The sequence below is a fragment of the Mesitornis unicolor genome, unplaced genomic scaffold, assembly GCF_000695765.1.
Source record: "Mesitornis unicolor isolate BGI_N332 unplaced genomic scaffold, ASM69576v1 scaffold23811, whole genome shotgun sequence".
In the NCBI taxonomy this organism is placed as follows: Eukaryota; Metazoa; Chordata; class Aves; order Mesitornithiformes; family Mesitornithidae; genus Mesitornis; species Mesitornis unicolor.
The window spans coordinates 35942-54472 of NW_010162077.1; the positions used below are offsets into that span (position 1 = coordinate 35942).

An 18531-nucleotide genomic window follows, 5' to 3' on the forward strand; every position below is an offset into this window, starting at 1 on the left:
AAAAGCTTTGTAAGTGCTTCAACCCACTGAGTCTCAACAATCATTTCCTGTGTCCTTAAGACAGCGCTTGAAGAAAGAAAGAGGAAATTAAGCACACGCATGCAAGAACTCTGCAATGAAACAGGCAGATATAACTGACCCTACTTGGAAAGGAGCTTGTAAAAGATTTTTAATTAATGCCTCAAAAGAGGCAGCTAAGAATCATGGTTCTTTGCTTTGTGGTTAAAGATTCTGTACTTTATTCCCAACTGCAGAATTGTAGTTCTAGAGCAAACCTCTCAATTAGTAAAAAGAGATGGCATAGTCATCTTAAAAGTAATTTTATATTAAAATAATTAGGGAAAAGAGTGTACTTAAAAAGAAAAAAAAAACCCACAAAACATTTTTAACTTATGCACATCTGCGTCTCACTTGCAGTTCTGGTTTGGGCAATGGAAACGTCACAACAAATTTACTGTCATATGAAGAAGAGGTTATTTTGACCCAACCCTAAGTTATCTGCAAAGCAACTGGAAAATGTTTAGTCATTTTTGGCCTATAAGCATGACAGAAGGCAGCATATGAACAGTTTAATTTAATAAGCAATTATCGCTTTTCTGACACTGTCCTGTAAGCAGTGGATCAAGTCTGGGAAATCCACTAGTTCAAGAAAAAGATGTTAGAAGACAGACCATAGTTCACAGAATGGATCAAGTTATACTTGTCATATGGCAACTCAGAAGAAAAATACACACACTTAGAGAATACTCAGCACTAACACCAAGCTGCATTCCTCAGATCTCAACAGTAGATATGCAGTAACCTCAAAAAATTGAAACACTGAGGCACAGACATTAATAACCTGGGCTTTTTTGTTGTTTGGGTTGGGTTGTTTTTTTTAATTCAGTTTTGGTTTGGGGGTTCAGTTTGGTTTTGGGTTTTTTTGTGTGTGGTGGTGGTGTTGGTTTTTGTTTAACAGGAACTGCAGGCACCAGAACTTTGGAGTGGAAAAACTCTAGCTAGCCTCCAAGAGGCCTCCCCAAGGTCAATGAAGACCACCACTAATGGAAATAAAGATGCAAATCAGCCACATTCAAACGCCACATAAAGTCTTAGTTTAGAGTTAAAGAAAAACGCACTGAGCCACCTTGTCCTGTCCCCATTCTAAACCTGCATTATCATATATAATGGATGTAAGACAGGAAGCTCACCAACAAATATTCTCAGGATAAGGAGCGTATGTAACCTCCCAGCTTGATACGCAGAGCTCCCTGCTGTAGGACGATGGCTGGGGTTCTCCTTTACACTTAATACTCTGACATTTGCAGGCATTGAAGTCCTTAAGGATGCTGTGAGGAAGAAAAAGAGAAGGAAGATTTTTTCCAATTTTTTTACACCTGAAAATGCTGCACTGTAATTGTGCTTCAATTACAGGTGTAATTTTTGCACCAATTACATGTTCATTGCATGTCATGAGAAAGACTTGGAATAGTGATAAAGTTTTTTTCACTTTTAATAACCAGAGATCAAGAATAAGTATTTAGACAACAATGTAACATTATATTATGCACGTAACGATCATCATATAAACAATTACTACCACAGGTCTTTGAGGTCAGATAAAGTTTGAAACAAAAAGCAATCTTGGTTGGAACTGTTCAGTGCTTCTATCAACACAAAATCCAGCAGTGACTCATGTAAAAAAAAATAAATAAAAAAAAAAAATCAAAGCCTGAGAGCATTGGAAAAACATAAAGACAGCCAGTTCTCCAAACATCTCTTTACGTAATTATAGCTGTTTTCAAATCAAAGCAGACTAAAGGATTACACTCATGTCATTACACTATCAAAACTAGCCAATTTTGCCTTGGGTACCAATTCTCAGAAAATCAGTTATCATGCTGGTATTCTCACACTTCAAAATATTACCCTCTTTCACCCACTTCTGAAGTAATCACAATATTTAATTTTATATCTTAATATTATGAGTTGATTGACAATTCATGTATTCAAAGTTTAAACACACTCAGATTAAATGCTTTCAAAGATTTCTCAAAACACAGCATCAGAAGTGCCAGGCATATATTCAGAAACAGTACAACTGTGTGCGTGCTACTGTGTAAAAGAAGTTCCACTCCAAGTAAGTTCTATTACACTAGCATGGAAATAGTATACATATTATAATTGAATGGATACATTCTAAAATTCCTGAACACGCTTGTTTCTCAGTTGTGCTCTAAACATAAAGAAACAAAACCACATACATGAACACCAAACAAACAAACAAAAATAACCCCCAAAACCCAGATCTTTACCTTACCAGAATTCAAGTAGCGATGTCAAATTGCCGGCATCTTGCAGCAGCAAGTATTTAAGAAAGTTAATTGGTTTTTGACAGGTGATTTTAAAAAATACATAGAGCAAGCTTCAGCACTACCAGTCACACTACCAATCACCATCACTACTCAAGCTTCTACAGCCACCCAACTCCATGAACCTCAGTCCCAGCTTCCCATCTCTCCCATCCTATTTCAGGGCTCTGCGAAGCAGAGCCTACTAAGGGCACCAAATAAATTTCTAATTTGATGATAGCCTCTTCTTCACATGTAATCTAATCAAATTTTTCAGAGTCCACCATATCAATTCCAAACTAAACAAACTAAAATCTTTTCAGTTCTTGATAATTCAACTCAGAGATGCCTGCAGTGCAACTCTGAACACATCGCCAAGGAAAGATTACTCCATCAAAATTCTGTATGGCAAATTAGCTGCTTGAGAGGGAACTGCAGTGCTTATTGCTTCTTTCAGTGTTACATCTTAAAATGTTATTTCATACTCTAGATTCTCTAAATATGGTGTGTAATATTACAAAATTAGGAAGGGGACAGATTTCACCATACAATCACTACTCAGTTAAAGAGCAGCAAAAAAACACCAACTTTCTCCAGCATCTCAAATTTTTGCAAGGAATTCTGGACTTCCTTGAAAGACTGATGCTCTAACAGGACTTGAAGGTCAAAAGAATGCAGACAATTTAAATCACAGGCTAGAAGAATACAATACACAATGCATTGTTTTAGTAATACAAATATCCTGTTTCCCTTTACTCACTTGGTGTAAGTAAAAGATGCTCACAAAGTGCCAGCAGAAAATGAGAGACTACGTGCATTTTCTCTACAAATGACAGAGTAGACGACACCAAACAACTTCAGATATTAGGCCTACACATGTATCTATAATAACAGGCAAGAGAGATCCACAATGTGTATCTATCATCTATGGCCAGGTCAGTCACTGACCCTACGTTGCTGAGTTGACTATCTAGCAGCATAATTTCCACCCACTCTGAAAGTTTGGACTGTTTGCACTGTAGAAAGATGGAGGAATCAGTGACTCATATTCAAGAGCCAATTAGTCTGGTCTACTGCTAACCTACACCAATGGACTGGATCCCACACAGAAGAGAAAGGCTCCTTATCCAAATAAACATCCAGAGCCATTTCGTCCATTAGATATTTGCTTCACTTGAAGCATAGAGGCTAAATGCACACTTAGGAGAAAACTTACCCAAAAGCAAAGAAGACAAAATCCCTGGGATGGTGAAAAAGAAGAAAGGAAGAAGAACTAACATAAGCAAACAAGCAACACAAATAGGAGATCAGTTGTACTATTATAGTTAAAAGACAACAGACAAAACTTACTAGGTTGCCATGGATTTCTCTTGAAATGTTACAAAAGCCATTCCCAGTGGGTTATTATAAACAGCTTGTTCCTCTTTTGAATATTCTTCCATCAGTTCATTTCTAACTTTGGTATAATAATCTACAGCATCCTCCTGTTGGGAAATTGATGACTGTTACATCCAAGTACCAGATGGCTAATATCTTCATTAAAATACAGCTTACACAAACCACAGTCTCTTTTTCCTCATACTACTTCCACAAATTATAAATCACGTCACAACGTGAAGACAAACAAACAGGAAGTTTTTCTTGTATTTCAATTTTTGCACCAAGATTACATTTCAAAAGTTTTGGGGAATTCCTTTTCTGTACAATGCGAGAACGTGAAGGATGAGCTATCTGCAATAAATGAACAACAAACTTTCTGAAGCTCAACAAGATGTCACATAAAAACTATTCTCTACTCTTCTAAAAACCTACCCAGGCATAATTAAAAATGAATGCAATCTCTTACCCTTTCACATCCTTTCATCTCACAACAGCAGAACTGACCACATGGCTTAGGGTTGATTTGGACCCGCTTGCCATACTTCTGATGGAGGTGCTCATAGTAAGTCAGGCTTTTTTCCGCCTGTTTTCTGGACAGAAAAATACATCCATAACATCTTGCAAGAAAACAGTATCAACATCAAGCTTAAGAATATAATCCCCAAGAGAAAAAGTTATGTCAAGGACTGATAACAAAATTCATACACCTTATTTTGACTACTTAGTATAGTTATTTTCAAGTCTGTAATAGCATTATACAGCCCACACTTGTAGTGAGGTTCCAGGAAAAAACAGATTGTATCGCCCAAAAGATAACACTTTATTCTCCTGTGACCAGCACCTCCAGCCAAAGCAGCAGAGTCCCAGACTTATTAATTAAATAGTTGGGTTTTTCACTTTGCACTGCCTGACAATAGTTAAATACATACACACATAAATAATTAGTGAGACAAAGCTTATCTTATGCAACACACAACACATCACACCCCACAACCCACCCTAAAACACAGATGAATAACTGAAGTCCAGATCAGAATTTTAAGAGCAAATTCATTTCTAGTATGTGCAAGCTCTAGTACTACTGGTATACTTTGAATAAGGACTGGCAAAGCATTCATAAAATTATGCTAAACTCAGGTAGATTACAAAAACCAAGTACCTTTTTTTGAAGAGCTTAATAAGCTTGGCTACATCATAACACAGCTGGACCTCCAGCACAGTGCAAGTTGGGTAGGCAGCACTGAAAAGGAGGCAGTACACAAGAATAGTAAGAACATAAAGTACCATGAAGAAACTGTTTCAAAGAGCACCACTGATGTCTAACTGACATCTCAATCACTCATTTAATTTTTGAATGAGGTATCACAGAGTGGAGATGTCCAGAGAGACAGCTGCTGAATGTTACTTTAATATGAGATGTACAGCATTATTCCCAAGTAATGGCCACGTGGGAGCATGAATGGAAAGTATGGATACACAGCCACTTCAGCCAGATCAGCTAACTAACTTTATTGAAAAACAGTCTTTTCTTAATTCTGTCTAAGGAATAAGATATGATTTTAGAAGCATGAATCTCAAACAGTGCAAAAATCAAAAACCATTTCTGCTTGGGCAGGTAAAACTACTGGGACAATTTTAAATCTCCTGGGGATACTGCTGAAGCATGGAACTTACCTGAAGTGGCCTTGTACTGCCTCTTCTTTTGCATTTTTTGGAAGACCAGTTATAAACAATGTGCATTTAACCTGCAAGAGAAAATGAAAGCCCAATTTTGAAAAACCACATCATGGAAAAGAAAACAAGAATATGAGGAAGGTAACGACACAGCACAAGTAGCTGTGCTGTAGAGGGGAAAAATGGTAGGAAATTTTTATTTTGATGGGAGTTGCATCTATTCAGGACAGCACCATGTTCACCTTCTATACTGGTAATAGGTTACACAAAAATTTCACAAGGCCCTCCCCAACCCCCTTCTCTTCATCTATTTTCACAATTCACTCAATGAAGCTTTGCTTTCAGTGAATTTGTCACACTTATGTCACACTCTAGCAAGTGTGAGGCATCTTAGCAATCTGCTTTATTAGCACTATCCACTTGCAAACATGCTGCATGGCTTTTTTCACCCCAATACAGAAACTTACTGTATTTTCTTCTTTATATGTGACATACTTCATGTGATGTCTCATGAAGACAACAGTCAGAATCAGGTAAACAACAGCAAAAACCGTGTGCAGCCAAAGAAGATTATTACTGTCAGACAAAATGTTATGAATGTGAGAAGCATAAAGAACTACTTGTCCAACTGCTAAAAGTAGCCATCAAAATGCTAAGCAGATCAGAACCTCTCACTGAACATAAAACAAGAAAAAAGGTAGTTACTGGTAGTCAGTCATGCCTATGTAGATGCCTTGGACAGCCATTAGGGTTACTTGCTTACCATAAAATTCTGTGGTTAACAGACCCACAAAAAACCCAAATATTCTATGGCATGGATATTTTTAGGCAGCATTTGGCTTGTGCCTTCTCATTGAGATGACCAGTAGCACACACCATGCTATTTGCCAAAATGCTTTTTATTTGCTTTAGAAGTTACTGTGCTGAGTGCATAATGGAGCTCTCCCTGAACACAATCCCTACTCAAACTGAAAACATCCTAATACAGGGAGTAAATTCTGCTTCTCCAATAGCTCCTTTCTCAAAGATTACAGAAGTTCTGTTCTGTGAACAGTTCTTCAGTTTTGTAAAGAGCATTAATAAACACACAAACCTAAAATACAGGAACCTATTTTACAGATAAAAAAACCCTAACCAAACAAAAAATCCCCAATAGTTACTAGATTCATAATGTGGTTTAAAAAATAAACAACAAAGTGGATTGGCAAAAACTCTATTGGACATAGTAGCAATGAGAGACTGTGGATTGATCAAGTAATAAAACAGAAAAACTGGACAGCTTTGTATCTCAACAACTTACAAGGTGCTTTTAGAAAGCACACAGAAGTAATCTTAATCATGATCTCGGATGGGAGAGATATGCACACGCATAAATCTGATGTAAGAGAATTTAAATCAAGTTACACATTCAAGTAAAGCTGTCGGCTTTACTTTTCTTCTGAAGTACAGCTTCTTTTAAAGTGGAAATTTCTGAAAATAATATAGCTAGATGTGTAGTCATTAGCCAAGAGAAACATGTGGTGTAAGAAGAAGGAGCTGAGAGAGCAGAAGCCAAGGCTCCAGATTTCTTATCAGCACAGTAACTGCATAGCCTGAAGCAGAATGCATCCCAGTTTCAGTTGATGAAGCGTGAATAAGTAATTTCTACCCCATGAGCCATGCTGCAAGTATCAATATATGTGGTTATAGACTATGGCAGGAAACAGACATAAGCATAAAAGTACTCTGCAAGATTTACTTACCCAGTTTGTAAGTTTACTATAGTTGTTCTTCCAAAACTGTAAGGATCTTTATCTAAGAAAAACAAAAATAAGTAGCATAATTACATTCACATGGAAACCATCAGAAAGTCAGCTTTTATTCTATTTTTAAGGTTGATATAGTTTTTATAATGCTGAGCATGTTCATTGTTAAAAAGATTCAGAATTATAATCAATACTTGTTTACACTGTATTGCATTTTAAAGTTAGAAAAAAAAATCCATAGGATTATACCACATTCAACCCATCAAGAGATTATTATCTATAAACAGATATAGATTATCTATATATTACTTTCTATAAATGGATTATGTTAAAGTCTGAATACTAGGTCTTCGTAGCAGTTCCCTTTCTCCCTCCAATCTCCCCTCACATCCATTAACAACATTTAGGGATTTGAACAAACTTCCTTCACATTTTTATTCCATCTTCACTGATTTCTTATTTCAGTTTTTTAAATTGCATTAACTCAGTGCTGACAAAAACAGTACTGGTAACCTTACTAAGGTAACAAATGAGAAAGTTTGTTTCTCTAGACTGTCAAGTATTTAAAAAAAAATCATAATGCAAAATTGAGTACATGTTCACAAAGGAAAAAGAGACAAGTGTATCTGGAAAGCCAAACAGTCTTCTAGTATAGATTGTTAAACCACATTGCAAGTTAAGTCATCACAACAGAAAGAACCGCAAATGCACAAAAATCAGCATATGGGGGAAGGGGAGGAAAACAGGGAGATTCACTACAACTTCATATTTGTTTTGAAGCTCTATTTCTTAGTATCACAAAATTTAATGCAGAAAACAGCAGCTGTATTCTCCTGCTTTACAAGGCCAGCCATCTTTGTCATTTGAATTAACAGAGAACACCTATTGCTATCCAAGATACCACAACTTTTATCAACTCGTAGTTAGAGAAGGACAGTGCACACAACCAACGCGTATTACAAAATCCATTTTTGGTATAAATATAAAGGTAGTAACAAGACCAGGAGAAGGAACCACGTTCTGCAAGTTCTCTGAAGGCACTGGCATCTCTCTCTCTATTTTACAAAGGAGGTGAAGACAGCAACTAGGGCACTAGTTGTGTTGGATTTGATTCTGTAAAACTAGGGATACTGGCTGAGGACACAGACATGGAAAGCAAGGAAGGAGAAGTGACTGTGAAGTGATAAAGGGTCTTTTGAAAGAGGGAAAAAAAAAGAAAAGAAATGCAAAGAATAAAAAAGAACAACAATGGTCTCTAGAAAGCAGATAAAAATATAATATCAATTAATATAACCAGAAAATTTCTAAGAAAGAGTTCATAAAAAGCAAGTCAGAGATGGCAGTGCCACAAAGAAACAATCCTTAAGGCAGGGGTACAATGTATCCCATGTCAGACATGGGTTACATCACAAGCCTCTTTAAAACACAGGTAGGAGTAAACTGAAAACAAAAACTAGGCCACATTATTAAGGACAATAGAAGAGAATAAATTATGCAAAGATCAGCAAGGTCAGTACACAAAATAAGATGTTGTGGTCTAAGAACAAAGAAAACAAAAAACAAGAACTCCACTTGAGAGCTCCTGGGAAAACCAAACGAATTATTGTGCTTTTTGTCATCGCTATTTGCCAAGATGATCAACAGTGAACAACTCTGTAAACATGATCTTGATAAAACTGATACAAAGCCAGGTATAAAATGGGCTTAAGGACTCATCAAAAATGGAAGAATGTCTAAACAGGATTTAAGAGTGTTCTGTCCAGCAGTATTCCCACCAGCAATGTGAATGGAGGACTAGAGGATACACTTACTGTATTTGTTGAGTGTGAGTTACTAATGGAAAGAGGTAGGTGTCACACTGCCAGATGCAATAGGGGCCAGACTGCAAGAAACAGGAAATAATTCTTTGTCCAGTCAGCACTGACAAAGTCTCAGGGAGATCTGTCCAGTTCTGAGCTACACACCAAGACAGAAGGACACAATGGGAGACAGACTAGCTAAAAAAAAACCAAAAAAAGTTCAGAGGATGACTGATGGTTTTACGATCAGCCAAATGGAAAGCAGTTCTCATCAATGACCAAATTAACCGGTCTGGTTTATCAAAGAGGAAAAAGCACAGATTAATCAATAATCCTCAAGCAGATAAAAGCATACTACAAAGAGGGAAAGAATAATCTATTCTCCCCAGTGATCCTAAATTGCAGCAAGAGATTCAGACTAGATGCTAGAAAAAGACTTCTCAGCGATGAACACAGCTTCCATTTGCAGTCACTACCAATGAAAATCATAAAGAAGGCCTAGATAAACAGCAATGAAGAGGGCATAGGTCAAGTTAATCCTGCATTGAGCCTTCTAGGTCTAGCCATCCCTGTCTGTACGTGGTCTGCCATCACATTTCTGACAACAGTGTTTGCCAGACGTTTAAAGAACCCTCTCTCATACAAATTTCATACAAAATGACACAGACCAAGGGGGGGGAAATAACAACAAGACCCTTTAAAAATTTTATCAAAATTTTAAAAAAAAGCAGCTTTCACAATGATCTTAAACCACAAAATTCTTCTCAGAATAATAATAACAAAATAATCTTACCAAGTAGATCACCCGACAGGTTGACAGGTAGTATGACACACACAGACAAAATGCTGACAGCAATCAACAAGCAGATGATGTGACGTTGGAAGGCAAGGTAATGTATGGCATCTTCACCACATCTCTCATGAATCTCATCATCGCTGCACCATAGACAGAAAAGCACATGGTCAGTCTACTCAGGTTCTGTGGGGTTTTGGAGGGTAGTTTTTCGAATATAAATTAATTTCTCAGTCTATCCAGTGACATCGCCATCAATCCCTATTGGTTTTCAACACAGTTCTGTTCTTTTTTAAGTTCCAAAAGTGTGTTTTTCTTGTGCAGTATGACCATACAAAAATTAATACGAGGAAATTTAAAATGGGAACAAGTAATCTGAAAAGCAAATCTACATCCAAGTTTTTTGTATCAGCCTAAAAGAGGACAAAGTCATTTGCTGCGACCTCCCGCTTTATGACAGTCACAAGGTGTTAAGTCTGGCTCTCACACTTTTAAGATCACACTGTGACAGTGTTCACTGATCTCCATAAAGGCTTCCCATGAGGAAAATTACAGCACAATCACCTTACTCCTACAACACCGAATTAACAGAAGATACTAATAGGCTTTGGAATGAACTCTTACTGTCTATCCATTCTCAGCAGGACAGATCATTAAAACAGGAGTTCTTGAAAAAGGAAGGAACAGTACTAGCAAAATTGGAGAAAGACAGGCTCAATCCCCACTCCTTTCATGTTTCATTGGATCCAAGCTAGAAATTAATTTTAAAAAATCATTATTTACTATGCCCCGAGTGGCAACAAACATCACACGTCTAGTGCTCAGTCTCTGGGAAACAGTAGGATAAGCTTTTCCTAGCTACTCAATTCCAGCCCCAAATAACCCACCACTTCTCCACAGAAATCTCTGCAGGGAAACCCTATTTCCTGCCTGGGGCCCTACTGGCTTCAAACAGGGGAACACCCACACAGTACTCTCTGAAGGGTAAAAGCCTAGAGCCTAGTTATTAGCTCAGAATCCATATAACTGCCATAGATTCACACACTGTCCCAAGATCAGGGAGTCCCTGGGCTGCCAGCAGAAGGATGACTGTATCCTGAAGTATTCCCAGAAGCTGACCTTGTTTTCATATTCTTTTTCCACCCCACCAGAGGCACCTGTATCACTGTTTGTATTAAACTCTATCTACTCAAGGAAAAAAAAAAAAGAAAAAGCTTTTGAATGCAACCCTCCTTTATTTCATTAAAAAAGTACACAGCAAACCACAGCTCACTATTCCTATTTCATATACTTACTGCATTCGAAAAGCAGCTGTCATCCAAGAACAAAACCCCTACAAATAAAGAAAGAAGTTTTTAGGAGCTAACATTCAAAAAATATAGTCTCTAAGCTGTACAATTAAGAGAGGTGGTTCTATTAAGCCTATCTTAGCTAAAAAGCTGGCAGTTTGTTGCTCTAAAATCATAAATAAGAAACATGCAGAAAAATACCTCATGTTCTACATACTTTTTACCATGTGCTTCATATGTATGCCTTCAGAGAGTATTTAAAGGTTTTTTATTACTTGCAAGTGTATTGCTTGGGCTTCTTAAATTTATACACATGTCCAAATCTCATCTCCAATGAATAGAAGATTGAGGCTTCTAAAGAACTTTTTTACAAGATTGTTGTAGAGCAGGGAAAAGTGATTATTTTTCCAAGAACCATTTCCAGAGACACTTCCAATTTCAAGGATAAGTTCTGTGAGAGTCTAGTACAAGTTAATCCGTTGAAACAATGCTGTGATTACATTAACAGAAAGGCTTCTCGTATAGGTTTACAAATCCCCCTGCGAAACTGTACAGCAGAGATCACATCTCACAGAACGTTCCAGTATGGTTCAAAACACATCTTGTCTCTCAAAAGGCCTCTTCTTTCAAGTGAACAGTATCAAGCTAGAGCGACACATTTTTATTCAACAGTTTCAATGACAAAGTTGCTTTAGGGTTTTAAAAAAGATGAAGAAAACTACACAAATAGCAGAGCAATCCTGATCAAACACCAGTATGCTTTTGATGCTCATACAATTATTTAGTTGAAAGGCTACATATTAAGTGGATACATATATTAAATATGTCTATACTATATATATGTGTGTGCACGCACGCACATGTGCGTGTATATATAACATAGGCTGCCACCACTGGACAACTCTTGCACAGTTCATTCTGAAGCTGCAACACAAAATGATAGAAAAGTGTGAATTCAAAGACTCCAGAGAGACCACAGATGGAAGCAATCAAAAGTTTGGCACGAAAAATTATCTTCCACTCCAAATCAGTGTTAATATTAAAAGCACATGGCTTATTACTAGCCTCACCTCTGTGAGGCAGACAATGTACCACAAAGACCAACTAGGTATTGTTTGCAATGTCAACATAATGTAACTCTGAAGTGTTACTTAAACACAAATTTAGTAGCCTTTTTTCTTTCCTGCCTCCCCTTTGAAACTAACATATAGTCCCATTTCTAATTAAAAACAAACAAACAAAAAAGTTACTTAAAAACAACACCACAAGATACTGGTTTGTGATATGGTAATAGCTAGCCAGGAAATGGAGAGAAATTAGGTACGGTTCTATAAAAACAAAATACGCAATGCATTAATAATTTTTGCACATAGATGATCTTCCAGTTTAATGACTGGTTCATGTGGCTAGGTGGAATGGCAAATTACAACAGATTCCATTAAATAGTTTACCTTTAAGAAAAAAAAAATAATCAAAACTCTAGAATACTTACACTATCGTATTCAAGATCTTCAGGTACTGATGAAGATGTTGACAATCGGTTGTATCTTGATTCACTAAAATACATTAAATTACACTGTTAAGTATCTTTAATAACGGCTTCTGGAATTCCACAGAATTATTTCAACTTTAAGAATTCTGAATTAACTAAGGGAAGTAGTACATAAACAGTTTTTCACTTATGAAAGCTGTGGTTTTCATCTTGCAGTTTATCCTTAATTACAGAAATTTATCCTGTCTCATGTTGAAAAAGGAAGACATGTGAGCTCCTGATGTGAGAGTATTTAACTGAATTAGAAAGAAAACAACATTTCATTGGGATATCAAACCACAGTAACATAAGAGAATGCAACACAGGTTTGGAAGCCTAGTGAGGATCAGATTTGCAAGGTAGCTTCCTGTTCAGATACTCCTCATTACAAGACATCACCTCTCTTCCTTCATCTTGCAGCCGCTACTCAGAATTTCTCTGCACAATCACCTTATCTGCAGGGCCACCTCCTCACACAAATTCAATCCTGTAGCAAGGCTAGAAATATTTAGACACTCTGTAGCCCTCAAATATAGCAAAGCATCTGTTTTTAGTCCATTGCTAAAAAGAAATGTTGCAATGGTCATGTGCCCATAATTACAGGACAATAGATGTTAAAATGGAGTGTATTCATAGGTGTACCTACGATAATTTTCACCTAGCTGGCTCAGGTCACAGTCCAGCAGAGGCAATAACAGGCTCCTAGATGTCTGACTGCCCAAGGACCTGTTTGTCCCGTGCAAGGCACTACAGCCCACATGGGAGCCTGTACCAGAGCATCTTCATCCTTGCTGCCTGAGCTAGTTGTCTCAGTTATTGTCCTTTCTTTTTTTCCTGCCATCTACTTTTCACAGCTGTACATGGATTACATCTAAAACCACACTTTGAGTCCTTTCCTGATGCTTACTTGTGAATTTACCACAAATTAGTTACACCACTAATACCAGGAAGGAGCTCACTGTTAAAGTTTACACACTTCATAAATCGGCTTGAAACATCCCATGACATTCTCTCATAGAAATATTATTTTCTCTTTAAATAATCAAAAGCTCATTTGCAGTATTACTAAAAATCAGTGAAGAATTTCAGAAACCTACAACGATACATTTATTTTTCTTTTTTTCAACCCTTCAGCAATAGTATGGCACAGCCTGCATAGGGAGCTCTGGGAAGATACTGGGTATGAGCCAAGACAAACAAAATAGTTAATATCCTTCTACCACAGGAACACACTGTAAACATCAAGGTGTAGGTATCTGACAGGTTAGCAGACAAGCAGCCTATTTTCTTAGCTCCACTTCCTTAACCCATAACTGTGGAATGAAATTCATGACAGTGCCAAACACACAACTTTATTACTGAAACTGCAGAGTAACTCCACGAGCGGGATACATTTCACACAAAGCAGCATGAGGACTCTTAAGAAATAGGTGCATGTGATTACAAAGATATCTAATTGATACAAATGCACTTAATTTAAGCCCTATTTACTGTATCTACTTCCACATTCCCCAAGTGGTTTCAACAAATGAGTCTGATCGTATATCTCAATTACCTTTCAACTTCTGACACCAGAGCAACACGACCATAGTCCCAGAATCTCTTTCTTATAATGGAAAACAGCAATATTAAAATCTAGAAAACAAACAAATAAAAAATCTTTGAATGTTTATTTTTCCACTTCATAATTATTCTTCTTAGGTGTGCAGGAACTGTCAAAAATGCTGTCCTAGCTCCTAAACGAACTGTTAACCAACCCAGTGGCAGCCATGCTACAAGCCAACCTGTTTGGGATCAGAAGACCAGGACACCTGCCTTCCTGCTCTAATTTATAAAGAGGGAGAACTGTATGTAAATACTTCCGAACTGCAAGTGTATGAAGGTCTGTGACATGAAAAGTAGCAAGTAGTACTTGAGAGGAAGTCAAAACATTCATAAATACACCTTTACTATTATTCATTACTTAATGACAACAACTATGATGGAAAACTTGCCATTTTTTAAATTATTATTTTTAAACAGTGAGGTAAATAGGCTGCAGCGGGCTCAACTATTTTCTCAAGTATAAGAATTATTTTTATCCTCAGTAAAAGCAATACAATATTATAAGTCATAAACCCCAGAAACTTATATTTGATATGTGCAATGTATTTTTAACCCCTCCTCCCACTGTATTTTCACCTTCTGAAAGAGGGTAAGAAAACAAGGAAAAAAAACCTAAACCTACACATTTCATAGATGCATTTATTTTTTCTTTTTCTTTAAAAAACAAGTTGCTCTGTACTAAGCAATGAAGCAGAAGTAACAAGGCCTGTTTTCTATGCATATGTAGTATAAGCCCTCACCTCCTACTCCTTTCTACATCCCATACCTGTTTAGCTAGAAAGTGGTACCAGTGATGCAACTAACTTGAATCCATGCAAATACCAACTGGCCAGCCTGGATACGAGTCAAGATTACACAGCTAATTTCCACATTTCACAATGAAGAAAACCTTCTTGCAATAGCCTTCCTCCCAACAGGGAATATTAATTTAGAGCCTTCTCCTTCATCTGGCCCTTGAACTTCATGCAAACAGGAATTTCAAGTCCTTTAGACTCTTTGACAACTTTGGTTGAAATTAGCTAATGCATTCTATGGTTATTAGGAAGAACTGCCAGACAAAAATAGGAAAACAGTGTAATATATAAACCTCACTTCCTTAGGAAACCAGCCTAGAAATAATCATCAGAAAACCATCAACTGACAGTTACTGAAGGGATCTGCAGTAAATGTGTCATGAACATAGGAACACAGGAGTTGCTAAATAAATTGCAGTACTAGATACTTGAGGACCCTTCTACATTGCACCTAACTCTACCTAATGCTGCTTGAAAGGAGGGTTCAATGGCAAGGAATTCAAAAGCAGAGACTCAGCATCTTAAAATTCAACCGCAGCTCTAGGGAAAAAACCACCCAAACGAACAAAAAAAACCAAACAAATTCAACAAAACACAAAAACCAAAACAAAGAAAAAACCCCCACTAAAAAGTAGTCCCTCCAAACACTCCAACTAAATCTTATTAAACACTGTGCAATCAATTGCACAAAGCAGTAAATACTGCATATGGATTTATGGTGGCATGCTGCATACACCAAATCAATAGCAAAGAATGCCATTACCTAACTTTTAGGAATATCCCCAACATTCCTACAGAACTACCAGCTCAGACCTCACACAGGTCATTTTCAGTTTCCCCACAGTGCCTTTCTAGAACTCAGGAACTATGTGAACTCTTCAGTCTCATTTTACTACCAGAAACCTCACTTATCAGGCCAATTTCAGATCTACAGCTCTTTTTCTGATGGCTTAAGACCACCTAGACTAAACTTATAGAAATAACTAAGTTTTACTGGAGTTTCGGGCCTCTATCCCTCCTTCGGTCAGGACTGAGCTGATCAGGACATTACTTCCTCGATAGCTTAATGAAATCTAACTTTTAAAAAATCTGTGAAATGACAGCTTTTCTGTATTGTATTTCCTTTTGAAAAACAATCAAGTTAGCAATGATGTTCCCTTCCTGAAAAGGTACCCAATACTTAAACCCAGAGTAAGGAAAAATTGTTCTTGCTGTTAAGACAAAACGTAGAAATTTGAGCTACCACTACAAGCCCACCATGACTCCACATGCCAACCCTACGATATTGCACTCTCTCTACATCTACACATCCGACATACAGTGACACTGTCATCCCACACATATGTGAACTTTTATCAATACTTGAAAAGTGCTTTGAAGTTCCCAGGATGGCCTTAGCACATTTATTATTCCAAAGATTCTCAGAAACAAATCTCTACCTGATAAATAAGAGAATTCTGAACAATCTAACTTTTGAGAAGGCCAGAAGGTTTTTCAATACAAGAAACAGAAACTGGACTTACAAAAAAGAAGGTTACATCAAGCAGCAGCACAGTTGGGATTCCACCAAAAGTTACTCCTTGGAGCACCGTGCTGCCCCGGGCAGTGCTGTAGCAGTATGTCTCATTTGTTGAGTTGAAAGGTACAGTTCTGTTCCAGAAGTAGACTAGATGAGAATGTCCAAAACCCAGAAAAAAGAAAGGGTTCATTTTGTCTTTCCCTTAAAAAGATTTAAAAAAAAAAAAAGAAAAAAAAAGAAAATAATAAGTCAAGCAATCATGTGAAAAGCCTGCCTGGTATTTGTGAGAGGTACTCACGTTACAAGTTAAAAAAACGCAGGCAGGCTCAACCAGGAAACTATTACTTTGGAAGCAAAGTTGTATTTCACGATCTTTCCATGTAAAATATTTTGCAATAACTGACAGACTCAGCTAGTAGCAGTGCTCAAGCAAGAATTCTAACCAGCCATGCCCTCTACAGGCATCCAAGGCAGACTATAGAAGACCCACATAAAACAAACTTCTCTGTCTTCTAATCTATAATGCCAAACTTATTCCAACCTGAGTTCTGACTCTAGGAGTAACGCAGGGTATTAGGTATTCCAACAACAGCTGTTTGAAGATTTTGCTTCTAGTTGATGAGCACATGTGAACATACCGGCTTGTGAACTTTGTATCAAGAACTCGAGATTATTAACAAATTCACCACTAATTCCACAGAAAAGAACTATTACACAAATACACATGCTCTTCTCTGTTCTTGGAATACTGTATGATTTTGGGTTTTTTTTATTGGGAGAATTCAAATGAAAGAACAGCACAGTAATTACAGTACATCATGAACAAGAAAGAACAAAGAGTATTTCTAATCTTCTAAGAGAACAGTCATCTACCTCATTTTAGTCAACTGGCCTGCTCAGATAATGTCGTACCATACAAGACTGCACAAGATTTGGCTATTGATACAAATGTCTTTTTATCTATTTATGCAGGCAATTGCTCACTTATTCTGGGGCTTTCCACTTCAAACATTTTTCTTGGATCTTATTAACTTAATGGTTCCATATACTTGGGGCAAAAGTGTGCTTCATGCAGAACACGCTTCAGACTGATAAATTCATAAAGCAAGCATATCCCAAAAGACTCTATCCTTTGAAAGAAAATATTGCAGGTCCTCATTACAGGTCCAGGGACACTACTTGTGGGATATCATGCCTCTGTAAGAGGGATACACACGTTCTCTGATGACAGCACTCTTCTGGATGCTGAAAACAAAACCAAATCAGAACAAGAATATGAATAACTACAAATTCTTCCTTTAAACAGCAGAAAAATATGGAGAATACTCATCCCAAAACAGCAGTTACTAAACGTTGGACCGTGTGACATGGTGGGAAATAAGTTTTGTCCCAACTAACATGCTGAAACATGGGAGGGGGGGAAGCAAGCAAAACCCCCACAAAATTTGTGCCATGAATCTCTCCTTGCTTTCTAAGGATAGGAATTTGGTGCTGACAGAAGAAATAACATTTTTGAACATACGTTGGAAACCTTCATCACAACTGCAGAGACAGCATGCTAAATTTTAAGTAACACACTGGATCTTACCGTTATTTTTAAATAAGCCAGCTGTCAGGAAGGTAAAAAGAATGGCAAGGCCTCCCACGGTTGGAGCTGCGCTGCAGCAACCCAACGAGCTCCCTCACCTTTCCTGGCCACGCCAGCACCTGTGCTGACTCTAGAAACGAGAAACCCTCTCCCTTTCTTTGGCTGGGACCCTGACAGCGACCCCTACCCTGGGAAGGGCGTGAAATGGGTCTGGCAGGGCCGGTTTCCCCAGGCAGCACACAGAAAACTCCAGGGCTCGTAACTCGGACAAGGAGTCAGTCCGTCGGCGCCATGCTCGCCTCTGTGCAAACAGGATGTGCGGCGGTCAGGCCCCCGCCCCTTCTTCCCAAGAAGGAGACGCCCCCTGGGCCGCCCCAAGCCCGCGGAGAGCCGGGGTCCCACTGCGGCCGCTGACGGGACAGCGGGGAAGGAGGCCGAGAGGAAACGGCTGTTTCCTCAACAGCGCCGGGCGGAGGGGAACGGG

At 37.9% G+C, this 18531-nt stretch overlaps 1 protein-coding gene across 1 annotated transcript in view; it reads right to left on the reverse strand.

Annotated features, from left to right (window-relative positions):
- TMEM63A (transmembrane protein 63A) overlaps positions 1-16654 on the reverse strand; it is a 29953-nt gene extending 13299 nt beyond the window's left edge. Inside the window, exons 1-12 of the mRNA XM_010193526.1 lie at positions 16464-16654; positions 14097-14176; positions 12503-12566; positions 11017-11054; positions 9722-9864; positions 7127-7178; positions 5852-5960; positions 5385-5455; positions 4870-4950; positions 4177-4300; positions 3681-3814; positions 1191-1328 (exon numbers count right to left, since the gene is read on the reverse strand). Coding sequence (XP_010191828.1) covers positions 1191-1328; positions 3681-3814; positions 4177-4300; positions 4870-4950; positions 5385-5455; positions 5852-5960; positions 7127-7178; positions 9722-9864; positions 11017-11054; positions 12503-12566; positions 14097-14176; positions 16464-16649 — 1220 coding nt within the window. The 5' untranslated portion in view covers positions 16650-16654. The remainder of the gene's footprint in view (positions 1-1190; positions 1329-3680; positions 3815-4176; positions 4301-4869; positions 4951-5384; positions 5456-5851; positions 5961-7126; positions 7179-9721; positions 9865-11016; positions 11055-12502; positions 12567-14096; positions 14177-16463) is intronic.
- Positions 16655-18531: the final 1877 nt, after the last annotated feature.